At 35.9% G+C, this 27,895-nt stretch overlaps 1 protein-coding gene across 1 annotated transcript in view; it reads left to right on the forward strand.

Annotated features, from left to right (window-relative positions):
* LOC118741676 overlaps positions 1 to 27,895 on the forward strand; it is a 52,869-nt gene that overhangs the window by 12,418 nt on the left and 12,556 nt on the right. Inside the window, exon 2 of the mRNA XM_036473650.1 lies at positions 18,549 to 19,104. Within this exon, the coding sequence (XP_036329543.1) occupies positions 18,744 to 19,104 (361 nt within the window). The 5' untranslated portion in view covers positions 18,549 to 18,743. The remainder of the gene's footprint in view (positions 1 to 18,548; positions 19,105 to 27,895) is intronic.

Here is a 27,895-nt window from a genome sequence, read left to right on the forward strand (position 1 = left end):
TTTTTGCAAACTTTTTTTTTTTTTTTTGTAATATTTTCAATAAGCAGTCTCACTTGGCCAGCTGCCAGCCGCAAGACGTGGTACAATAAATTTGATATTTTGATTTGGGTTCTGTTCAAAGCAATTACTGTTTTCGGATTCTACCGGCTCGCTGCTTTCTGCATTGCAGTAATTGCTCGCAAACACCCCGTTGCGATTACATTTATGCCTAAGTTGTAAATTAACTTTTTTATAATTTTTGGCATCTTTTAGCTATTAATTGAAAAAATTAGCCACATTTTTTTTCCTCTAAGTGGCGTGGTGAATTAAATTTCGAAATATTCACACTTAGGGACATACATACATATGTACGAACTTTAGACCGTGCGTTACCCTACAAGCAAAGAAAAAAATTTCGCCATACACTCTTCAGTCAGAAGTATTTTTGCAAGGCAATTTTTTTACCGAACCTTGCGGTGGCATTTTCAAATTTTTCGGTGAGACCTGTGTTCGACAAAAAAAAAATCTTTTAAATAGTTCTACTGGAATAATCGAAACAGATATGTACTGCCTTTAGAAAAAGTTTAATGTTTTTTTGGTGGGCCTTAGTTTACTGGCCCAAGACTCATAATACAGCGCTCTGTGTCTTCCTTGACATCGAGGGGGCTTTCGACAGCACATTTCTTGTGCGCGTCGATCGGGCATTTGAGAAACGCAATGTGCAGCCAAGCATCCGCAAATGGATAGCTGCTACATACCGGGATTGCTGAAACCGAAGTCGGTAACAGCGTAGCACAACTTCAGGCAACAAAAGTTTGCCAGCAGAGAGTGGCGCGTCTCCTCTCCCGTAAAGCCTAGTTGTGAACGAACTCCTACAGATACTCACTGGCAAAGACGACCGCTGTCAAGGGTATGCGGATAGCTTAGTGACTATCGCTAGATTGAAGGTCGCGAATACCACCTGCGACATCGTTCAAAGAGGGCGAGTGTTGATGTGGGTCTTAATATCAATCCCACTAAGACAGATATCGTCCCTTTCACCAGGAAAACAATTCCTTAGAAAGGGTCGCAGTTAGATAGGTTTCGCAGTTAACATCGTCACAGAAGTGGAGTATCAGCGTCTTATACTGAGAGTGTTTTAGTGTGCAAACATCTAGCATCAAATCCTGGGGATCCATCCCCAAGGATCCTATGATAACCTATGGGGCAGTGGCATGGGTGTCCAGGGCTACTTTGGCAGCGTTACGGCAGCTATAACCAAAACTCAACGACTGGCGCGTATTTGCATCACGGGGGAAAGCGCACATATCCGATGGAGAGGCTAAGAATTATTACAGCTATTTTTACGGGTCATGGAAGATCATATACACTCCCCACTCCGGAATCTATTCGGCAGGCAATAGCAACCACCAAGTGTATGAAAAAGCTACTCCAAGAATCCAAATACATTTCGAAAGCAGCGTAACACTGTATGTCCCTCCATTTGTGTAACGCACACCACAAATTGGGTATGCAGTTACAGTTGCTCGAGTGGTTATGCTCAACTCCTACTCTTGCATCTGTGTTCGCACATTCTGGGAAATGTGAGCAACCCCTGTGCAAGGTGTAGTAACTAACCTGTGTGGAGCCTTGGGTCACGGCAAAAAAGAAAATCAGTTTCACCGACGTACATAATTTTTGAGGCTGCAGCGTCTGACATCCATCAGATACGGCTGCAAGTGGGTAGCCTTCTAAGAGCAAGTGTCTCACTGTATATTTGTATGTACATACATATATCTAAAAATTGCCCCATGACCGCCAAGTTTGGCATCTGTAACGTACAACCAACTTCTAATGAAAAGATCAATGCGACCTCGGAAGAAATCTCCCAAAACATTTAAAGGGCTATAACTTGATAGTGTGAACGTAGAATTTCCGGTCCCATTAAGTAGAGGAAATATTGAAAAATATTTAGAAGGGAGCTGTCACCTGAAATTCAATTTAATGAATTATAACAATATGACTGACAAAAGATGTTAAAGAAAACTTTAGTTGCGATCCCGTACGAGTCCGGACTAGTCAGAAATAGTCAGAATCAGTCAGATTTTACTGGAAATCGATCCCGTACTCGGTTCTCTGACTATTGAGAGGACAAAAAAGAGAGTAAATACGGTTCTCTCTCTGTAAGAAGTTATCAGTTTTAGTCCGAGAATTTTTTGCTGGTGAATTCTGGTAAATGTGTCAAACGATCAGCTGTAGTGTGTTTGGCAACTAAATTGTAAACAAAAGAAAAGTGCACTCTGCTAATTCATGTTGAAAAGTATTTAATTACTTTTTTAAGTGGATTTTAATGAATTTGAAAGTATTTTTGGTTATTTACATGTGTGAGCTGAGTGTGTTTACATACAAAATAAGCAAAAATTTACAACCAAAATTTGGAGGTTATGTTGAAGTTGACAGAAGTTACCATTTTTTACTAGAAAGCGATCCCGTACTTTTCAGTGTTACTCTCTCGCTCTGAGCGAATTTTTATTTTTTGACAGTTTTACTAGTCCGAGTCCGAGGAATACGGGATTGCACCTTTTATTGAGGCACTTTTCAAGAAGATGTCACCTGTTAAAAAATCTAATCAAATTTAAATGAATTTTCCAGAAAGTAATATCTTATGCCTTTACAGCAAATATATTCCACCTTTTCCAAATTTCTTTTTGTCCTATTTTAGCTAAACGAAATATAACAATGAGATGTTTTTAAATTATTCAAATACTCAATAATTTAATGGCAGTTTCGTTTCTAACCTTTTTTGGTAGAAACGAAAACGCCATAAGAAGCAACTTCCAACTCAATTCAATATTACGAGCATTTTATTTTCATTTATTTTTTCTTGTTGCACATTTACGATCTCTGATGAAGCATTTTTACACGCATTTTTACGCGCATTTTACTACACACACTGGTAATTAAGTACCAACAATAAAGGGCGCGCACGAAAGAGAAAAGTCATTCTTATCATCTATGTATGTAGATATGTATGCACACCTTTTCTCGCAATTCTGTTTTTTTCTTTTAAGTGCATTAGCGCAGGTATTTTTTTTATAGTTTTTACATTAACACTCTCTTCCTGCGACAAAGCATAATTTTCGCTCGCAGGAAGTATTCTTTTAGCGTCAACTAACAGTCTATAGAAATGCTTATTTTCTTTTGCTAACTATCCATATGAAGGATGTGAGAATGCAAGCAAATGGCAGCGTAAAAATTACAGTAAAATAGGAAAGCCTTATTTGCCATGGCAATAGGTGTACATGTGAAGTTACTTTGCTTAACACATGCCACCAATGCACACGCACTCAAGGGCTTTCATACGTTGAGTTCATCATATGTGTACAGCCAGCTATGTCATACGAGTATTACCATATTAAAGTCTAACTTGTTTTGCAGAAGGCTACACTCTCTAAGCAACCAGAGCGTATTCAGCGGACTGCCCTAAACGGCATTAGTGGGGCATTTGAATCACGCCTACATTGGCGCTTAAAGTCATGCTGAACGTTATGCCAGTACACATTGGAGGCAGAATTGTCACAGCACGAGCTGCTATTCGAGGCAGAGATACCGGATTATTAACTGTCTCAAAAGCTGGGAAGTTCTGGATTTTTTTGATTTCCTTTCTGAACAGACCGACTACTGCGCCTTCAAAATGGCTGCCAGTAGCACCAGCTCTATCTGCGTTCCCCCAAGGGAGGATTGGGTGGGACGGGGCTACTGGAAGAAGGAAGCATTGTACTTCTTCAAGGATAGATCAAAACTTAGAGGCAGGGTTGCCGGGAGCTCTCTCTCTCTCTCGAAACTATGTGCAGGCTTCCGGACTTCTGCAGTGTCTTTCAGACGGAAAAAGCTGCCTTCGAGTAAGCGGTAGACTGACTGCTATAGAGTGTGACATCAGTTAGGGAGGTTAGCATATATGTACATACTCTGATAGCCAGGTCGCTTTCAGGGCCCTGAGCGCTATGGCAGTACTTCCTAATCAAGCTAATTTATGTAGGTGCCGGGTCACAGTTATATTGTGGGAAACTATGTGGCTGATGACTTGGCAAGGCAAGGCACCCTTGAAACGTTATAAACGGGTATGGAGCAGATGGAGGCGCTCTGCTCGACTGCGATTCACTCTTGGATAGTTGGTCTTCATGACTATAAAAATTGTAATAGTTGGAAGCAAACGCCGTCGATAATTGTGCTGAGATGTGGAACTAACAAACAGCACATAAATAAGAAACTTCAACCACGTCCCAAAGTCAACCAACCGCTCTTTAAAAACTTAATAGCCGGCGACGACATATGTATATAGTTCCAGCCTTTCGTCAAACTAATGAGCGCACTTCAACAACCATTTCATTTGCCTACTTTAGATTTATGATTTCGTAACAATTTTGCTTTGCAACCATTTTTCTAAAAAAAACGGGCATAGCAGTGAAACCACAAAAGAAACGTGTTAACAAATAAAATGTAATAAACGCGAATGCTAACTTTCTAGAATGTAAACAAAAATTAACAAAAAAAAAAAACATTTAAAAAAATGAAAAATTATATGACTTTGACGCGCGCAAATACCAGCGCATCCGCAGAAATTAGCAATCAGTCGTTTTTGTATGCATGCTTATATTAGGGTGGAGCGGAAACAAAAAATTTTACGTTTAGAAATTTTTTTTTAATTTGTTAATATTTCTGCATCCCGTTTTTGATAGAAATTTTGAAATTTTTGTTTTGTAGGTCATTAAATTTACTGCCGAGTTCACGAAAGCAATTTAAGTGAATTATTTTTTTTTTGTCAGTTTCAATATTAAATTCAAATAAAAAAAATCATTTTTCACTTTAATTGTTTTTTTTTTTTTTTTTTTGAAACTGGCTCTAAGTATAAAAAGTGCAGATTCAAATTGGCTACGAAATACCGCTAATTTTAGGCAATTTTTTTGTGATGTGTTTGAAATAAATTTCGTTGTCGTAGTTTTGCTCCCAAGAACGCTTCAAAACCAAAACCGAAGTGAGAACAAAACTGTCGAGAACGTTCAAAATCGGAATTATGTAGGAACAAAACCACGTGCAACGTTCCCGAAGGGAAGAAAAAGCGAACGATAGTTTAGGAAACATTTCTAAGAGAAAACAATGGGAACAAAAGTCTTCGGAACGTTTTGGCAAACAGCAAAACGGGAACAAAAGTCTATGGAACTCCAAGAACAATTCCAGGAACTTTCTGATAGAGAACGAAACGGGAACAAATCTTCTCTGAACTATTCGCGAAGAATGGAAGCGGAAACACAATTTTTCTCATAGCGTTCCATTAGTTTGAAATGTTTGAACATTAAAGTTAATCAAAAAAGAACTAAAAGAATGTTATGCAAATAAAGTCAACGAAAGACTTAAAATATGAATGAATGAATGAATATGCACAAAAAATGAAAAATTGTTCCATAAATGGACAGTTCTGCCAAATTATAAACGATACAGCTTTCCTCTGGCCCCTGTCATTCTTAACGTAAATTCTTAAAACTTTTTTCTCGTCTTGTTCATTAGCAGAACGCTCCTCAGGCTTTTGTTCTTATTTGATCCTCCTTGAAAACGTTCTCGAAACTTTACTCTTATTTTGTTCTCATTGGAAACGTTCCCGAAAGTTTCATTCTCATTCTGTTCCGCTTGAGAACATTACCGAGAGTTTTGTTCGCATTTTATTCTTTACGGAAATGTTCCCGAACGTTTTGTTCTCCTTTTGTTCCCGTTCAAACTGCTCTCAATACTTTTGTTCCAGTTTGGTTCTTTTGTGGGAACGTGGTTGGCATTACATTTTGTTCTCGGTCAGAACTAAACCAAAATTGGAACGCTCTCTCGGCCCCAGGCTTTTATATGGAGAAAATTAGCAATATGTTCAACAAAAAAAAATCAAGGGTAAGCCATAGCTATTTCAAACTTTCGCGTTTTTTGCTAAAAAATTTTACGGCCTACAAAACTGCAAACCTTAAATTTTTCTAAAAATGATTTTTATAAATTACGTTATTTGTTTAGAGTTTACAAAAAGCTCAAATTTAAGCAAAAAAGCGGAGGCAGAAAGCAATAATCGAACTCAAAAATAATTCTAATGTTCTATTGACGTCCAAACGTAACGATCCCCCGCTATTCGAATTTCTAAACGCAAACATTTTTTTCTCGCTCCGCCCTAATGTACATGCCTACCCATCGCTTTGCCAGTCCAATGGAAAGACAGCGTTAAGCAGTCAACTTCTCAACACCTCTTTATTACACTTGTTTTCTTCTTACTTCCAGCACCATCGACTTAATATTTACGCTGCACTGACTGTGACTGAGTAAGTATTTTCGCGCACTTCAATGTTGTGGGCGTCTGTATATATTTAGTAGGTGTAGGTGCCATACTTTCCCACCGACCCATACAGAAATACATTTTACGTTGTTCCTTCCGTTGGTGCATGTTTCCTTTGACTGTTACTTATTTGCATCGTGACGCAGCCAAATTGGAAATGCGCAATTGTGTGGGCTCCACAGCAAAGAAATGTCATGAAGTGCTAATAAAAACAACAACAACAGAAGACTGCATAAAAGTAATAATTTGAATGTCGTTGACTTTGAACCGACGCCGGACGTATTATTTTCAGAACGGAACTAATTTGTAATACACTATCAGCGAGCCAAAATAAAAGTGGTTATTAAAGTAAAGTGAAATGAGCAATCTGCAAAAAATTAGAAATCTTGAAACTCTTTTTTGGCTAGAAACTTTTCCAATTATCTAAAGTTTGGGAAGCAGCTGCCTTTTCTCAATGCTTACAATCGTCCATGGCAACAGCTTAAGCTAAATTTAAGCTAGAACTGCGAGGGTTTTTGGCAGACTGACTTTAAACATAGTGCTTGTAAGTTTTTCTTAACACTTTTTAACCTCTTAGGTTAGTTGAGGTTAGGTTATGTTGGTTTCCACTCCGCACAGTCCGGTAGGGAGACACACTTAGGACCATTGTGATGCCACTATTTACGAGCTCTTGATCCTTTCCCTTAGTTTCCCATATGATACAACCAAACATATCACTGAAGATCGCGGATGTCCACAGAGTCCAGATCAGCTAAACACCGAAATTAAAAATATCAAGTCTTTACTTTGCCAGAGCGAGACAGTGGCAGAGATGGTGCTCTATACTCTTCACCTAAAATCGCGGCAAGCTCATTTAAGGTGCTTCTGCAATTCGGCAGCCACTTTTGAGGAACTCTTACTGAACTGTAAAGATTCAATCGCTGCTTGGCTGTCAGAATAAATAGTGACGTATTGTAGACAAATTGCGCCATTATTAAGCCATAGGGCGGCCTCCCTTATAGCTGCTAATTCGGCCTGAAAAAGGCTGCAGTTGTCAGGGAGCCGCCTGCTAACGTTTAGCGAGAGGTCTTTAGCGTAAATTCCGCTTCTAACTTTATTATTGAGCTTCGACCCGTCCGCTGTTTACCCAGTCGTTTCTGTCTGCAATTCTAATAGAAAACCTATTTTCGAAGCAGAAACTTGACCTGGTGTAATCCAGCTTATGTAGGGTTGCTGAAGTGGTGCACAGAATTTTTGTATGACCAAACCGAAGGTCTCTCGACGTTTGAGCTGTATTCAGTCTGATTGCGTTGCAGCTAGCTTGATATCTTCCGTAAAGGTCAGTATATAGTCTCCACAGCCTTACAGGGGGTAGATGACATGACATGACCCATAACTCTGATTCCAGTTTAAAAGGAGTTCCGTGCAAGTTCTGCTACTACAATAAGAGTACCAACCGTTATTAAGCCGCCCCGCATGCGTTCCCAATGGACAGTGCCAGGCCAGGACTCTTTTAAGAACGGAGCCTGTTTCCGTACAGGTTACGCTTCCCGGGTAGGCCGAGACAGTGGCATTGATAGTGTTCGATGCTTTCGGCGTCCCTGCAGTTGCGACAAAAACCGTGGGTTGGATATCCTAACCTCCTTGCATGTGTTCCCGTCAGGCAGTGTCCGGAAGTTATGAGCCAACGAACGGCCTCCAATATGGCGTTTAGCTCTGCTTCAAAAACGCTAGAATGGTCCGGTAAGCGGAAACTGAGGTTTCACCAAGGTCCTATTGCCGCCTCTTTTGTTTAGCTAGGAGCCATCTTAATATGTATATAGCCACCGGTTCTAGGTCCGAATCCAGCCCCGACTGGATCGCATTTAGCCTGCCAGCACTACAATCGGTAAGACATTTTCAATAGTGATAGAGATAGATTAACGATCAGATTCGCGAGCAGAGGAGATTACCTACCCATAAAAGGCCTCTAGTCACATGTTAAGTTATACTTCGAGATATATGTGGATTTGTATATGCAGTTAGAAATTTTCAATTTGTATGGGCGGGGGTTCTGTCCTTATGATATTTCCAAATTATTTCAGCCTATAAATATCCTTGGGAAGTCTGCAGTAAGTGAGCTAAATTTAATTCTGATCATTCAAGCGGTTTAGTACTCAACCAAGGTACATATGTTAAACAAGGTGTGCAATACAAAGTAACTACAGTATTCCCCGCTTAATTGACCACCGGTTAATTGATTTCCCCGCTTTTTTAACCTCCTCGGTCAAAAAAATATTGCATACAAAATACAAGTAAATTTACCCGCACAATTGAAGCCGGTTAATTGATTTCCCCGCATAATAGGCTAAAAATATGAGTTATCGAAAAGAAATATATAGCTTTAATTTCCCCCGGTTAATTGCTCAAAAAATTGTCGTTAAAAAAATAATCTGGCATTACCGCACATTGTACATATTTCGTGCATTTTTGATAAGCAGTAGTTGGCATCTCTGCTAAGAAATTGAAAAAATATTTTTATTGGGAACGAAAATCTGTTAGAAAGCGGCATACAGCATAAGATTCGTTAAATTGGACGACCACTGTACTTAAAATACACATATTTATTTTCTTTTAATTGATTCGGTTGCCCAATTAGGTGGGATTTCTGTAATTGAACGAACTGTTCAATTAAACGAGTATCGGTTAACTGATTCCCTAGTTAATTGAGCCAAAAATTGTGCAATTTTTGAAGCGCAATTAAGCGGGGAATACTGTATTTAAAGGTTCACTTTACTCGGTTAAATGTTTACACCTAGTAAACAAAAAGTCATAAATTAATTAATTAAGCAATTTTCGGCTTATGCCATCCCATCGACAGAGTTAAGTTTATGACTTTCACAACTAAGCAAAGCAAGTTTTATTGTATATTATGTGTAAAGCAAAATACACAAAAATATATGTATTTAGGCACATTGGGGTGTCTCAGAACATAAGGGGTGAGTTTTTTTTATGAGAAATTGTTTTCTTTTTAACCGACTTCGCAAAAAGGAGAAGGAGGTTATCAATTCGTCGGAATATATATATATATATATATTATTATTTTTTTATGTATGTTACCGCTTAACTTTGGACCACGTTAACCGATTTCTATGATTTTTGTTTTTTAAGGAAAGATGTTACCTCACAGGTGGTTCCATACTAATTTGGTTTCAATCCGCTTATGAAGAAATTAACGATAATCTTAATTTTTTACAAGAGAATTGCATTTGCATTAATTTTATTAAAACTTTGCTCCATTATCTCGTTCTGCAAGAAAGTTATCTCTAATTATCTATTATTCTTATATTTAAGATATTAAATGGGCCAGAGTCACGCGGGTGGAAGGTGGTTAAACTCCGATGACGGTATTCACCGGGCGAGAGTTAGTAAGAAAGGTAGTTGTCTCTCGTCGAGTATTTCGTTGAGGTCTCTCTGCACAACGTAGGGCCCAGTTTTTGTTCCATGTACATATGTAAGTCTGGATATTGCGTTCATGCGTTCCAAATACAGGTATTCAATGACATGCCGTAGCAAAATCAATGAAACTTCTTCTGGTGGCGGAGGAAGTTTCGAAATGTAAAAGTTAAAGAAAAGGTAATATATACTATGGAGCTTTGGTTTGAAAGGTTACCTGAATGCAAGTATAATATACTAATTCTCTTCAACAACGTGTACAATATACTATGCCACGAGGTAATAATTTTCACAGTACAAGAACTCAACTGCAAATTTTTCATGTGAGATGAAAAGAGTTATGGTAACTTCGGTATAACTTCTTAGCCAAAACTTCAACTTCAAGTCGGCATGGATTATCGTCGTCCCACAGCAATAAAACTTCGTCCATACAGAGTGATTCAATACGACCTATTTATCACACATAACGCGTATGATTTCATTCTTCATCCCTGGCATCGTCTCGTGCCTCTTGGCATAGACCATAATTATAATTTTCATGTAGCACCAGAGAAAAGAACACATTGGCATTGGATTATGGTGTATCTAAAGCAGGCATCTCAAGAATAAAGAACGTCATGAAATTATGGAGGCTGTGGCGAGTACATATGAAGAAGCAAACACGAAAGCTCTCCATAAACTAAAATATGCTGAAATTAATTGAAATTTTAGTTTTGCACCGACCAAGTTTCTTCGAATTCCTGCTGAGTGTTGCTCCATGATTAATTTTGCCAATTTTCTTAAAAAAAAAATTTTTTAAATAACATTAACATATCACAAATAATTGCTGTCGAAGATCTGAATTCGCCTTGTATCACCCTGTACGTTATCTTGGTCAGAGAGAAAAAATTTGTAGGGTATGCGAAGTGAGCTTCGCCAAAAAAATTTATGGAACACCCTAATATACATATCTACCCCAAAATAATCGGCGCTGAGTAGCCAAAATTTACAAAGAACTAAACGTTCAACTAAATGACTAAGAATTTATATGTCTACCAAGAAGGAAAGAAAAAAACAATAGAAGCAAATATGCGAGTGTACCTATATGACAATGTGGTTACAGGGAAGAGCAGGAATTGCTCATTTAAATGAACTCAGTAGTGCAAAAACCTACGTATATATGTAAATAGATATAATTTTTACTTTTTTATGTTCGCACAGACGGTAATTGTCGGTTGTTAACTTGTTATGTAAACATGTTAATTAAAAGAAAACAATTACTGTGATTCACACTAGCTGCCCAAAACTTTGTTAACAATGTAAGTGTACCATTTATCGTTTTGATTGTCTATCCAATTAATTGATTTTAGTACAATTCTTAAATATTTCATGTTGCCGACAAGAAAAATCTAAGTAGCTCAGGTAGTGATGTGGTGATTAGATTACAATAAAACCTATTGACAAACCGCATCTCTCCTACTAGCGCTGCTGCTCAAATGGACAAATGTAAAAAATACTAGTGGTAGTAATTGGTTGAAATTTAAAAAAAAAAATCGGTTTTTTGTATCGGTTACTAATTTCTAAAAGCCCGGGTTTTTGTACCGGTTAACTATTATTAAAAAAAGATCGGATCCCGATTTTTTATTATGGTTATTTCAAAACTTAAATCGGATTTCTGTACCGGTTAACAATTTTGAAAAATCCGAATTCTTAGTACCGGTTACCAATTTCGTAAAATACGGAGTGTTCCGCCAATTAACGAATATCAATATCAATATATATATATGTACATATACGGACTAACCGCTCATTATAATAATAATAATAATAGATTGGCGCTTACACATATGTTAGTGTTTGGCCGAGCTTCTCCTCCGATTTGTGGCGTGTGCCTTGATGTTGTCCCACAAAGCGGAGGGACCTACAGTTTTACGCCGACTCCGAACGGCGATTGTATTTTTATGAGAAGCTATTTTTCATGGCAGAAATACACTCGGAGGTTTGCCATTGCCTGCCGAGGGACGACCGCTGTTATAGGTACATACATATATTTATAGCCTTCAACACTTCAATGAACACATCGGTAGTTTATCGATAAGACAGAAATATCGATATTTATGTAAATATTTATGCATGCTTACTTACCGAAATATTGATAAGTTGATCTGTGTGAATAAAAAGCATAAAATTTTTTTTTATCTATTTGGCAATCGAACAACGTATAAGTTGAGTTCATCAAAAATAAGGAACGAATATATTTTTATTTTATTTATTTTTTTCCAAAGTATCAGTATACATATCGATAAATACCAGGGACCGAGAACAAAAGGTACGATCGAAACAAAATGTCGTTCTCTTAATTTTGTTCCCAAGAACGCTTCAAAACCAAAACAGAAATGAAAACAAAACTGACGAGAACGTTCTCAATAGGAATTTTATAAGAACAAAGCTATGTGGAACATTCCCAAAAGAGAACAAAATGCGAACAATACTTTCGGAAGCATTTCTAAGAGAGCAAAATGGGAACACAAGTCTTGCGAACGTTTTGGCAAAGAAAAAAACTGGAACAAAAGTCTAAGGAACTTTCTTTCTCTCTTGCTTAGAATTAAAAATCGCGATTGTCACTGAAACGATTTTTCGTCCCAACAGGCATTCTTAACGAAAAGTTCTCAAAACTTGTATTCTCATTTTATTCTCTAGCAGAACGTTCGCCAGCCTTTTGTTCCTATTTAATCCTCCTTTAAAACGTTGTCGATACTTTCGTTCTAATTTTGTTCTCATTGGAAACGTTCCGGAAAAATTCTTTCACATTCTGTTCGTCTTGAAAATGTTTCCGAGAGTTTTGTTCCCATTTTATTCTTTACGGAAATGTTCCCGAACCTTTTGTTCTCCATTTTTCCCTTTCAAACCTCTCCCAATATATTTGTTCCCATTTGCCTCCTTTGTGGGCAAGTTCTCGATATTATATTTTGTTCTCGTGCAGAACTAAACCAAAACTGTAACGCGTTCTCGGTCCCTGATAAATACGCCTATGAATTTCAAAACAAATCTAAAAATACATATATTTCCCTATGAAGATATCAACTATCTTAATTATGGAGAAGCTTGACTGTGGCGACTTAATATTTCAGAATTTTCTTTCAGATTCGGTCTGCACATTTCCCGTTTCAAGAATGCTGTGATTGTTTTCGGCTAGGTTACGTGCTTTTAGACGCAAATAAACGCCCACAAAGTATCGTACCTTCTTATTGATTCATGTGTGAAAAAGGATAACCTTAACTCTATGTGGGGTCTGGCCACTCCCTTTACCTAGGTTAAACAGAGGTCGGTTTTATACTCGATGATGTTGGCACCGGTGATTATGCCTGATCCATCAAATGCCGGCAAAGGTCCGCTCAGATGCGCGTCCTTTTTCCGAAAAGACCGGCTTCTAAGAACCTCTTAACTAATACTTTACACCTTTTCTTTGACACCCATCCTTGCAGGCAATGAGCGCCCTGATCAGCTGTCTATTTAGAAGTTTGCGACGAGGTTTGCTCCTTTCGGCTTAGTGGCCCCGTCTTTGGATTTTTATTGATTTATGGGCGTTGCTAGTTTATCAGATGTCCCTTAATAGCAATCTGCTCCTTGATTCTGTTTTCGAACTTTTAATCCGTACATAGCAATTGTGAGCGTACTGCGTTGTATGCCTGAACGTTTTCCACCTCCGTCTTTATCTAAACTAACTTTCCTCCTTTTCCTCAACTCAATTGGGCTTGCCACCGTTATGGTTCCAGAACTGGACCGCAGCTTTGTATTCCACTTCTGTCTTCAATTCAACATTTCTTGCCTTTGTTCACGACCTTTTCTTGTAGCCAGAAAGAGCGCTTTTGGACGCACGCCAAGAGCGCTTACTGTTTATTAGTATTGATACTTGTTAGAATTTAGCAATCCGTATTTTGAAGTACAACAGGCTCCCTACAGAGTAGAGCTGTGGTCGATGGCAGAACAGCTTAAACTTTCCGGGTACCCGCTGTTGATAGTAGCCTCATCCGCAGAGATTTGGGGTGATTTCTGATATTAGTTTTACTGGAATACCAAAATTAGACGTAGCGTCATCGAAACAAGTTCTCTGCGTGCTCTGAAGAGCGGCTGTAAACTCGATGAAAATGTGGTAGGTGTCGATTTGCTAATTTAAGGTGATTTTTTTCAGAATTTGACGAATTGTGAAAATTTATGAAGGGCTTCAGTAAGTATTACTTACAGCATCGTGTTGAGAAGGCTTCTGATTAATTCTGGTAGATTATTTTTTTGGCCGCAATACTACCCACCGATATCTCAAGCTCTTATCTCTTCTGGTTTTCTCCATTTATTTTCTTACCACAGGTTGGCTGCAGGTTGGCTGAGTATATTGCGTACTTTCTGCAGCAGCGATTCGGCACTCGTCGTCATACCAGCTGTTTCTTCGTGCGTAGTAGTTACAAATCACCCAGCTCTCTTCTGCAGCGATGCGAAGAGATTGAAAGATAATAACTCACTAATCAACTCACTCACGAATATGTAACAAATTTTACGGAATTTCCAATGAGTTTCTCTGCTTTGGTTTCATTTGAACCTTAATTTCAAATGGCTGGTAGTTGTGGGAGTAAGCCGACGCGTGGAGGGGGTTCTTCCACTTTGCTCTGGTGTACGAAAAAAAAATCAAATTAGGTAGCATCAACCTTGCCAGGAAACATTGAATATTTATTAGCAGAGTTATTTTTCTCATTTTCCTTCACTTGCTGAATTAACGCTTATCTGACAACTATTAGATTGCAGCTCTGAGCGGATGAGTGACCACAAATCATTAGTTGATGCCGCAGAGGATTATTGAATACAAAATTCTTTTCTAAATAAATATTTCAATGAATTATGTAATGCTCTCGCAGTCGAGAGTGAGAAAGAATCGCTATCGCTAATTGCTTAAAGCGGTAGTATTCACCTTAGCACTGTGTGCGGCTTATTGTCATGTGTGTATAAATACATATGCATGTTCATTCATTCATTAGGGTGCATCACTCTCAGTCCAATTGATTATACTTATTTTAAGGGTTGCACTAATATATTTCGGAAAAAATATTAAGGTGAGCTGGACGCATTTGAAATTACCTCCCAAAATCGAGTTTCTAATAAATAGAATTTGTATTTAAGAAAATTTTCTTTAAAAAACATCATCTCAGATCATAGAAGAGTTTAAGCGTTTAAGCACAAAAGGTCTGCATACATTTTTTTTTACATTTTATTAACGGAATCAAAATAATGAGATTTTTGTAGGTAGCTTCAAAGCGGTCTAGCTCACGGAAATCTTAACATTTCTGCGAAATATTTTGGCGGGAGGCTTAAAATATGGCAGGTTTTATAATTCCAGTGAAAAACCTGCATTTTTTTTTGTGAGGCACCCTAATGTACAAATGCAGGTCACATATATAAGTATTTACACTAGGGCGGGTAAATTTGACTATAGGAGGAGTCTACGTGTAATTCTAAGCAAATTTTCCGAGAGCCAGGAGTTTGCCAAATTGCAAAAATAGCTTTCGAAGAAAATTAGTAAATTTTCACTGTTGCCCTCTGTTGGACGTTTTAAGAAAAAATTAGTTTCAGACCCAAGGTTTCTTGGGCAAATTTTCTTAGAATTAGATGTCCAAAAAATCTCCCATACAAATTGACCCGCCCTAATACGCACCCTTCCAAAAGTATCCGCCTCTCACGTTCAGCAACTGACAATAAACCAAAAGCATAAATTATGAGCCCTTTTCCTTTGAAGGGAAATCCGCAAAAACAACAAATATTGAAACAACAAATTAGCCACAAAATTAGCCTGAAAACCACAAAAGTACATACTCACACATATACATATGTACCTGCACAAGAAGACATTCCCCCGTGTACCAGAAATGCCTGCACAGGGCATAAGCTTTTAACACGAACAACGAAATGAAGATATAGCGCTGAAGTTAATTCATGCGTACTCCACCAGCAGACGCCTTTTTACAGCTCATTTATATTAATTACCACAAAAAAAATACTCGTATACGGAAACAAGTAGACTAATTAAGAGTGAGGAAGGAGTTAGAGGAAAGGAAGGCAAGGCAGAAAATGCTCACTTGCTGTAATAATTTGTGAGTTGTAGGCTTAAAGTAGTCAGCAGCCAGCCTACGGTGAACTGTTTTCATGGAAATTTAACAGAGCAGTGAGACACAGTACAATAATATAAATAACTGTACATCAACTTGTATACTTGCATATGTGTGTGTGTACATTCGTTCCAAAACAGAAAAAAAAAATTTTTGGAAGCGAAATTGTTTGGTCCAACATACGGGTCAGTTCGCCTTGTTACATTTTTCGTCAAACAAAAAAAAATTATTATGGAATGTAAGTGTCACAGAAAAAGAGAAGGGTCTTAGGTTCGGCCAAAAAAAAAAACCTTTTTTCGAAATTGCCTTGCAAAAATATTTTAGACTCAGGGCTGTAAGGAGGTACGGTGTGGTGAACATATACTTGCTTATATGTATTTAAATGTGTAAATGCATAAGAATGTACATTAGGGGGCTCCAAAATAAAAAAAAAATTTTAAGTGTCACCACCTAGCATTTTTAAAAATTAAAAAAAGAGTAGCCGTATTTTTTTTTTGTTAAAAAATTATACTTAGAATTGCCTCGTGAAGTTTTCCATGTATTTTATATGGGGAAAAACACCTTTTCGTCAAATTTTTGAAAATCAATATATTTGAATCGGGAAACCCTGTTTCTTTTCAGCAGACTTCCAATAATAATATCCAATTGTTTATTTTACGATTTTTTAATATTAACGATTTTTTATAGGTCTCCTCATTGCATTTATCGGGTTTTTGGGAGACCTATAAAAAATAGTTAATATTAAACCATGGTTTAATAAAAAATTAAGTATTTTTATGGGAAGTCCCCTAATGAGAAATACGGTTTTCCGATCGAAAAATATTGATTTTCAAAAATTCTATACCATTTCTACGAAAAAGTCTTTTTCCCCATCTTATGTACGTGGAAAATTTGATGGGCTTTGAGGCAGTTCTAAATATATATATATTTTTTAACAAAAAATTTAGTTAATCTTTTTTTACATTTAAAAACATTGTAGGGGTGAGAGCTTAACGTTTTAAACTTTTTTTCCATGTCGTTTTGGTCCACTCTAATGTACATACATTTTAAAGAACTTTCAATATTTTTCAGCGATATATTCTTACAACTGTAAGCACCCAATATTCCCTAGGTGCTCCTCTGGACAGAGCAATAATAAAAATAACAGTGCTTCTACTTACATACATACATAAGTACATTAGGATGGCTCACGAAGAAAGTTTCGGTTTTCTACCGAAATTATAAAATTTTATTTATTTTATCTATCATTATAGATATTAAAGAATAATTAATAGGGGGGGGGGGGGTCTTTATTAGAACAACATAAGCCAAATCAAAAATTTTTTTAATTTTGTCTGTCTGTATGTCTTTCTGTTTGACTGTCTGTATGTTTGTACGCACATTACTCGAAAATTCATTCTAATTCAGTTTTCACCGATGCGTTGCTAAAGTTCTAACTTAAAGTTTAGGGAAAAAGTAATTTAAGAGTTGCCACCTGTTTGAAAATTGGAGCAAGCAAATTGATAAACTAAAGTAAATATTACAATATGGCTGTCCAAAGAAAGATGTTTAAGAATGGTTACAGGCAAAAACATTTTTGTGGAATGTTGCCACCCATTTGAAAATTTTAATTTGATTGAATTGATAGGATTAATTAAAACGTGCAATGTGGGTATCAAACTAAAGAGGTTTAGGAAAGTTTACTGCCAAACGTTTTTTTAGGGTTGCCACCTGCTTAGAAAATTTTATTCAAATATTAAATTGATGAAATAAAGGAAATAGTGCAATGCGGGTATTAAACTAGAGAGGCTTAGGAAAGTTTACTATCGAAAAAAAATTTTAGCGGGTTGCCACCTGTTTTAAAAATTTTATTTAGTTAAAGTGATAATACTGAATTAACACACCTTTGAAGAAAGTGCACAGTTTGTAGAATTGAGTTATAAGATTATAAATTAAATTTTCATGCAATACCTTCGAAAATGTATTAACCAACACCCACATTCATAAAAAATAAAGTATGTTTCATTAATCGAAAATTTGTTTGAAAATCTCGCTTCATAAGCTCTGCAAATCTATTTAATTTTTTTTTTTTTATGAAGCCATAAGAGTTTTGGGATGGAGTGACAACACAAAAATACTTTTAAGGCGCAGTGAAGCACACGGGATATTTCTTAGTGAAAAATATAAATCACCTAAGGTGATTTTTTAGAAAAATTATTTTAAAAAAAAATTTATTTTTAAATCGATTCAGCTCCTTAAATCTCAATATTTTAGCGAAATATTTCGGCGGAAGTCTTAAAATATAATACATTTTATAAATCCCATGGGAAAGGAGTACCGTTTTTTCTTTATATGTATGAAGAGTGATGCATCCTAATGTACATAAATGCGTATATTAAAGCTGAGTTTCGGGCGACAAACAGATTGAAGCTGAAATGTAGGTTACAAGCGGCATGGAAAGACTACCTACGCAATAACAAAAATAGTAGTAGTAATAACACAAATACATACACTTAACTATAAAGTACCACAACGTGCCACAACATGGCGAGCATATTGCCTGTATTGCCTAGTTACTTGTCGACATTTTGTTTTATTACTCAGCATCTTTTGTTTTCAAGCCGATTCTGTGAATTATTTTTTCTCGCGCGGGGGCGCTTCAAGGCAGCCAAAATGTTAATTACCATTATAAATTCTTGCAGGCAATTTTCAACAGCAACACCACCCACAACAACAACAACAATAACTGCAACACCGTCACTAATCCTTGACACCAGCGAAAGCAAATACCAAAGACCAAGGCAAAATAAGAAGAAACAAAAACGGAGACCTCACAGTCAGAGGCAAAATAAGAATAATAAACCACGACGCAGCTATTCGCAGTAAAAGCCGCACAAATGCAACGTGACGCGTTCTTCATTTACGCCTTGGCCACTACGACCCTGCTGATGCTTGGCAACAATTGTTGGCATGCATACGCATATGTCGTCTTGCCAGAGGCAGAGGCAGAAGCAGCAGCAGCAGCAGCAGCAGCAGGCGCAACAGCTTCAGACTCAACGGCTGGCTTGAATGCGCTGGGCGAGGGAGTGGCAACGCAGACGCACGCCAAGCATATGGCTGAATTAATGGCCGGTACATATCCTGACAGAACGGCGACGCATTATTTGAATGATGTATCCGGAAGTGTTGCCTTTCAACCGCCGCGTCAGCTGGTGAATGAGATGAATGGACGTGCCGCGGTCTACGATCCGGGTGATGGTAAGTACATATAAAGTAAAAGCAAAAACAAAAGCAAGTAAGGAAAGTGAGGGAAAGAACGAAAATGTAGAACAATTGCGAGCATCACAGGCTTCAGATGTACGACTGAAGTTGCTAATGAAATACTAGTCGCTTAATTAAATTTTGTATATGAGTTGTCTTAGTTGGAAATGTTTAGCGATTTTTTAAACGTCAACGTGTCCTAGATATACCGAGTATCACAATGGGCTTGTCTGGCTACCACCACCAAGAAAACTTTAACCGTCTAACTCACTTGGAAATTTTTACATATTTTTCAAAGCTTACACGATATTTTAACTGAAAAGATTGGTGGCAACCTCAATGAAAAACGTATTTGTAAATCTGCATCCATACTTCATAGGGCACGTTTCTTTTGATACCATTGTTCGGAAATCTTCTGCCAAAAATGGACTAGAAATAAGGGTGGTCCTTAAAATATCGACCTCTAAAATTTTAATGGGATACCCCTTTACTTTTTACTATGCATAAAAAAAGGCATTCACGAAAATTTTATATTTTGAATTATTTTTTTGTTGTCATGAAAAAAATTTAAAAAATACAAAAATTAAAAAAAAATAAAATTTTTGCACTTATTCTGAAAAAAAAAATTAACAAATGACAATCTATGGATCTTTATATTTCAATTATGATATGTCGAAATTATCAGATTTAAATTTTTTCACACCTACCAAAAACATTTTTATAAAATTTTGGGAGTTTCTTGAAAGTCTTTATTTTCTACATAGAACAGACTAAAGGGGTGTCGCATAAAAAATTTAGATTTTGATATTTGTAAGGACCACCCTAATATCCTGTCCGCGTGTTCAAGAAATTTTCAAATAAGGGTACCAAAAGATTCTTTTGAAAGAAAGGTATCATATAATAAGCAGATTTTCATATGTTAACGACCACCCTACTAGACATATAGTATTTTGGTAGGCCGGAAAACCAGAGACCAATTTTCAGTCGGAATTACCCATTGTACTTGAGCCCGATGTAGTCCCGGGAATATCGGAAAATCTCGAAAAACCCGAAGTAGTCCCAAAAATCTCGAATTAGCCCCGAAAATCCCAAAAATTTCCTTGAAAATCCCGATACAGTGCCGTGAATTCCCGAAATCTCGAGGTAGTTTCATAAACCCTAAAATAGTCCCAAAAATCCCGATATAGCCCCCAGAATCCCTAATCCTCAAAAAACCCGTAATAGTCTCAAAGATCCCGAACTAGTCCCGAAAATCCTGAAAAAACCGAAGAAAATTCCGAAATGGTACCGATAACCCCGAATATGTTCGTTGAACTGGAAGTTGGAAGATACTTGAATATCGTATTTGCGTTGCATAAAAAAAAAACATTGTTTAGTTGAAAAATCACAAATTGATTCGCTCTACAAATCAAACCACAAATAAATTTGATTTCTTATTTACGTGATGAATCGAATCACAAATAAATTTGATTTCTTATTTGGTCGAAGAATCAAATCACAAATGAAATTTATTTAGGATTTGACGCAGCTTTCATTTCAGAAATAAATTTGATTTATGGACTTGTGATTTAACTAATTCAAGATCACGCAACCCTGTTCTTGCGTTATTAGGCATCTCACACTGCGTACAGCTGAGCATAAAAATTCTCAACATGTAGCATATGAGAGCTGAGAATATGAGTGAGAGTGTAAGAAAACTCTCAAACATACTTGTTACACGTGTGAGAATCAGGGTTGCCACTCGCCAACATTTTTTTCTACCAAAATCTCTTAAGAAAAGTTACCAAATCTTCACTACCAAAATCTTCACTTCTTCAGTGAGAAAAAATATACGGAATAACACTGCTATATTTCATAACAAATATGTATATACTTACAGCCCGGTTCTGTGCACTTGATAAATACAATATTTTCATAATTTGTCAATTTTTGATTATTTATCAAGAATGTAATGTGGAACGATTTTCCATCATCCCTTGTCAAATTTGGTTTGGAGGCAAACCGGTTTCGGCGTTGTGCCATTTTCAGTGTAATTTTTCGTTCGGAATGTGCCGATACTTGGACCTGCGACTCACGGAATAATAGCACTGGCACACAAAACGAGTGGCGGGTGCTTTTAACCGTTCGTTTGACTCGTACAAAATTTCGAGTAAATTGCGAAAATTGTTAATTTTTTTGCTATTTTTCGGTTTTTCATTATTTACTGTACGTCGAAATATATGTCGGTAGGTGTCGAAATACATGTCGGTAGATGGGTCTGGTAAAAAGCACGCGACTTTTTTTTTTGCCGGAATAATCAAAACGATTTATGGACCTTACCAAAAATTACCAGATGGCCAGTATTAAAATGTGAGAGGGTAGAATTCAAAATTTATCGCAAAAATTCGAAAGTTGTTTTAAAAGTGCAGCCCTTGGTGCTGCCACTGTAATTCAAATATTTCCAGTATTCGAATATGAGATGACTCTAATTTAATCGAAGTAATTTTGTAAAAGTGTCAGTAGTGCTGCCACTGAAATTTGAAGGGTTTTTATAGTTACGCACATTCAAAACATAAATCATTTCTTTCTAGTAATGCAAATAGATAAGTATGTCCAGCTTTGCACGAATATGCGTATCCACTAACGTCTCGAAATGTTGCAGTATGAAAGGCGAAAGACTAATTGGCATATGGCACCCTTGGGCATGGTATGTCCCCTTTTGGTAGCCTTGAGAATTGACTTTCTACTTTATCACTTTGCCAAATAGACGGAACATGATTGCAGTAACACGTACATATATATGTACGTATGCATTTATATTGGAAGGTGTATCAATAGCCCTAATGCATGGAAATATGATATCTTATAAAAAAATATGTATAAAGCAAACAATTATGTATCTAATTGATGTAATATATCTACAGACATAGTTGCTTGCATATGTATAATACTTTTACATAACATTGGTGAAATGTGTTTGTCGTGACACAATTCTGAAAAATTTCCAAACCTTGAGCCGGCTGAAATCATTTGTTACTTGATACTTTTGTCTCCGATAAAAAATGTATACATATATAAAAGCTTACATACCTACATATATATATGTATGTGTGTAATCTGCACACCCGTTTGCATACATATGTACATGCAGGCCGGCTTTAGAAGCAACGACGCCCGGGACGTAAATGGAACGAGGCGCCCTTTGACAATAATGTGTATCACCTCGGTCTTTCGGTCGAAATTTATGAATTTTTGCTATAATCAAAATCTTCAAATATCAATTACAAAAAGTTTCATTTCAAAGTTCAATTTCGAAAAACTTCGCTCCCCGCTAGCAACAGTCACTGGCAAATGGTGATGTGCTGAATTGCCGGTGCCCAATACTTCAGAAAGATTTCAGTACCCAATACTTCCTTTCCGATTCTATACATACATTAGAAGATCTTTATAATCTGGCAGGTTGTGCAATTAACTTTCGAGTGAATTTCAATCTGAAGTGAATAGCAGAACCTGACATACATTAAAATTAGTTGAAGCTTTTTGACATAATTTTCAGCAGAATATTTATAAAAAAAAAGTGCATCGAATTTATTTCGTCTATGAATATACTTCACAATTAGTACGCATAAGACGAAGCTTTCCCAAAAGTAAAACAATTTGTACTGAACAATGAGGAAACCACGTGTCGAAGGTATTGCCATCGCAAACAACAGTCTCGTCGCCTTTTTCCTTATCGCAACAGTAAAATACCATTTGATCAGTTTCCACCTTCGTAGATCTAAAATTCATGAAAAATTCTTTGACGGATGAAGGGGTCTTGCAGGCCAACAAAGATAATATCGTCCGATTCATCTAGAAAAAAAAAAGTTTCAAATTAGAAAGAGTTTCCTGCATTGTGGTGACGGAAAATGTATTGGATAATTTTGAAATCGGTACCTAGTATCGATCATTACTTAAAAGTATCGACTCAGCATTGGGTTGCCAGATTTTTTATGCACGAAAAAGGGGTCCGTTAGACTTTTTGATGCTAAAAAAAATCGGTACTTTTCAGTACATTTTTATTCAAAGCAAAATTATGAATGTAACAGCCGTTTTCACGAACCATTTAAATGGAAAATGATTTTTATTTCTTGTAAATTTCCATATAAAATTCAAAAAACTAAAATCATTTTTCACTTAAATTGCTTTCGTGAAATTGACATTTTTGCATACCAATAATGAGATCATTTCCATCTTCAGTGTTTAAGTAGTCAAAGAATTCTATACATTTCATTTAAAAATTACTTTTAATTTGAAATTCACATTAAAAAATTTTAATTAGAAGCAGGTTTCTCTCTTTGCGCCAGGAAGCAAACTTAATACCCTCAGTTGCTTCGTTTAAGTGTGTGTCATCCGCACGGATCTAGTCCGATTTGCACTATCATAACAAGCGAGTTTTAAGGATTACATTCAGGCGAATGACATCCTGCGCACCGGAATAGACATGTATCCCACGGATTACATTCGCAAGAATCTAATCCTTCACACTCCTCGCTTGTTATGACAGTACGAATCGGATTAGATCCGTGCGGACGGCATCTGTCGGATATTGTAATAGGTAAGATTATTTCAAACTGTGGAAAGGTACCACTATTCATCATGGACTTCATCCATATTTCCTCATTGCTGAAATTAAATTTTTCAAATACGCAAAAACTTTTAAAGCCTAAGAATTCGCTAAAAAGAGTATCTAACACTATGTTTTGTATGCAAAACTCTTTTACAATAATCAGTAAATTGTGGAAAAAAGAATCGTAAGTTATAGGTATTCATATTTGTTGCTATTAAACTGAAAGTTATTTTCGAGATAACTAACACTAGACAAAAAAAAAGGAGAGATCTTTTTAATAATTTAAGCTCCATTATATTATCGCAACTGGAATTTAACGACCTGGCGATATACCCATAATAAGATTGATCTTTTTGTTGTATTAATTTCTTGGGCATATCAAACATTATCTGAAACATGTCAACTATAATAAAATTATTTTCTTCTTACGTTTTACAGTACAGTTTAAGGAAGTTCCAACGTGATGTAAAAACCTTAAGAAAATCCTAAAGTATTTTGTTTGAATTGAAAATTCAGTACAAATCAGTACAAATTTTGAAAATCAGAACATTAGCGTACTGATTGAAGAAATGAATAAAATCAGTACAAGAGTTGAAAAATCAGTACTGTACTGATAAAATCAGTACGTCTGGCAACCGTAACTCAGCACATCACTACTGGCAATGTCAACAAAATCCTGAGTATACAAATTTTTATTTATTTTTAATGCTTAAGTACCTAAGTAGGTATGTAAATTTTCCTTGCCTTCGTATCTACTTACCGGATGTGTCTCTATTAGTGAAAAGTGCGTAAGAATGAGAACTAATTGTTTCGAAATTCATAGTGGATTAAGTAATTGATGTTATTTATGCGGTGAATCTAATAAATGAAATTGATAAACTTTGAAAAGCATTTATTGAACTCAAATAAATAATAAAGTGGTTATGTAGATGTGAAATCAATTGAAAAAGGTTAAATATATGTATGTATGAACAAAATTTAATCCAATGAGCTGAATTCCACTAGCTTACTTACGGATAACTACATATTGGGAATGTTAATTCCGGGATCCCGGACTTTTTAAGGTCTCGAAAATACCGGAATTCTTGGCAAGTAATCCCGGGATTTTCGGGATTTGTAATTTGCACTGATGGCAATAATAGAAACTCCTTTTCTTGACCAGTATTGGCTATATTTCTTTTTTTATTTAATAATTAATAATTTTTTATAAATGTCTAGCTCATTATACATATAACACCGCGCGATAGTAAATTTCAAACGCAAATATCAATATATTCACGAAGCCCTGGAACAAATATAGTAAAACTGAGTTTTTAGTTTTTCACTCTGACGTCAATAAGTCAAAAATGATTTAAAAAATTCATAGAAATGTGCTTAGAGAAGAAGTATGGGTATGAAATTAATGAGGAAATCCTGTAGAATTTATCCCATTTATTTAGTATTTATATCATGGTAGGAGAGCTACTCAAACAATATAGAAGCAATTTTTTCGATTCAAGTTGTTGAAAAGTAACGAAATCTAACCATCCCGAAAATCCCGGGATCGGAAAAAGCCGAAAAATTAACATCCCTACTACATATGTATGTATGTACATTGCGGTAGACCAATTTGACAAAAACTTTAAATTTAAATTTGTTTTAGTCTATAATTTTTTAAATTCTTTCCACATTTATGACTCAAATTATTGGATTAGTTAAATAAGCTCTTGTCGCCGTTTACAAGCCACCGATAATAAACCAATTGTGCGTATTCATAAGGGACCTTTTTGTAAATGATATAAATTTTGCGGTTATAATCTTTTGCGACACCCACATTATTGTAATATTCCATCTCACTTTAACAAATAGTTGATTTTAACTTTTGAAAATGTGGCAACCCATTTTATAAAAATATCCTGTATGTGTTGCAAATTTCATTGAGATACGTCCAGCCGTGTTGGTATGAAAGAGCAACAACATATACACTCACTAACTCACAAACTTTCAGATTTATAATATTAGTAGGTTTGATTAAAACGGTTTTAAATTTCTAAACGGGTGGCAACTCTCTTCAAAAATATTTTCGAAAGAAAGCTTTCTTAACCCTCTCTCTTTTGATGCCCATATTAAAACATTTCGTTTAACCTTTTAAGTAAATTGTATTTCAATTTCTTAACGGCTGGCAACCCTCTTTAAAAGTATTTAGAAATAAACTTGTCTTAAACTTTATCATTTGGTACCCATACTAAAATATTTGATTTAACTAGTTAATTAAATTGACTTTAAGTTTATGAAAAGGTGGCAACTCTCTTCTAAAATGTTTTTTAAATAAATCGTTTTTAAACTGCTTTTGTTTGACACCCACACTGTTGTAACAATTTATTTAACTTGATAAATAGGTGGTTTTAACTTTTGAAAAAATTGGCAACCCCCTTCAAAAATATCCTATTTTAGCGTGAAAGAGCTACAAACAAACATAGTCACTCACTTAAAATTTGTGAAAGACGATTTTTGGGTCATCTAAGATTTCTGGAGCAATGCGGAAGTTCAAACAATCTCCAATCGGGCTTAAATTTTATATATCATAATTTTTCAACCAAAATCACGTTATCAAATGGTGTCCCTATCAGAAAGTATTTTTTTTTCGCTTGCTACAAACTAGGTCCACCGTAATGTACATACATACATGTATGTATGTATAAATATTCATATGTAGTAAATATGTATTTTGAAGGGTGTATACATGCGGCGATGTGTAAGTAATTTTTATTTCTTAATACGTTTTAAAATTTATTTTGCGTTCCATTAATTTACCCTAACAACTTGCATCATATACCCATACATATGTATGTATCTAAATATGTACGCGTGTACATGTTTCATGAAAAAAAGATTTGATAGCAAAAGTACATTTAGTTCAACAGGATGGAGCCTGCAAACATAGGATGGAATAAAATTAAATTAAGTATAGAAACATATTCCACAAAGGAAAAGCAATTTCAAATAAGTTGATACATTTTTAATTCGTCCCAACTAGCACTTATTGTCAAGAGGAATCCTCTGTTGGATTTCGAGGCAGGCATAGTTAATTTCGGGGGTTAACGCTGGTTTCCAAATAAACCAAGTGCTCTAGTTATTCGTACTTATATTTTCAACACTGACGTGGATGTCTAGATGCTTATGCGCTATTCTCATTGACCTTCAGACCCACTTGTTTCTCTTCCACATACGGTGCGGAAGAGCCATAAATCTGGTAGCAATACTCTCACAGTTAAGAAGCAAAGCTTTTAATAACCATTTCGACTGATACCTATTGCAACTCTTTTCAAAAAGTAAAACCTCATTACACATCGGCAACCAAGCCTTTTAATTCGACACCTCATTTTTGAAAATCGAGCGAAGGATGGGGATATAATGGTATTGACTTATCAATAATCTCAACTTGATTTTTTAAAAGGTGGCCATTCTTTCCGGAAAAGTAAAAGCCTACTGCTACATATCAAGCCCTTTAATTTGATACCATCAAACGAATGGTTCAGATCTGATGGCCCGGACAAAAAGTCCTTTCGCGTATTATATATATAGATATAGTAAAATTCGACTTTTGAAACAGGTGGCAACCCTTTTGAAAAGTAGTTTCGCGCTAAGATATTCTTAAATATTCTTCGTCTAACATTGCGATACATATTTTAATCAACTGATGAATTAAGTTGAATTATATTAATTAAACATGTGGCAACTCCGCTAAATATAGTTCAGAAATAAAGATTTTTCAACAACCCCCCTTCGATTGATACCCATATTTTAAAAATTCATTTAACTTATTTAATAAATTGAATTTAATTTTTAAACAGGTGGCAATCCTCTTCCAACACCTCAAAAATATTTTGTGTGTTCAAACTAAAGTCTTCTTAATATTCTTTCGTTTCACATCATTATTTTGACATTTCATATAACTTCTGGATAAGCTAATTAAATTCGACATTGCAAGAAGGTGGCAACCCTCTTCACAATATTTTCAAACGGCCACCTTCTGAAGCCCCTTTCGTTATGCGCCCATATGTTGAAACATATTTCTCCTAATTAATTTTCTTAATTCAAATTGAATTTAATTTTTAAACGGGTGGCAACCCTCCTAAAGTTAAGTTAAGAAACAAATATTTTCTAGACCCTTTCCACTGATAGCCATCTTGTAATAATTGATTTTTTTAGATAATGTGA

This window comes from Rhagoletis pomonella, unplaced genomic scaffold (genome assembly GCF_013731165.1).
Source record: "Rhagoletis pomonella isolate Grant_MI unplaced genomic scaffold, Rhpom_1.0 Rhpom_scaffold_00006, whole genome shotgun sequence".
NCBI lineage: Eukaryota > Metazoa > Arthropoda > Insecta > Diptera > Tephritidae > Rhagoletis > Rhagoletis pomonella.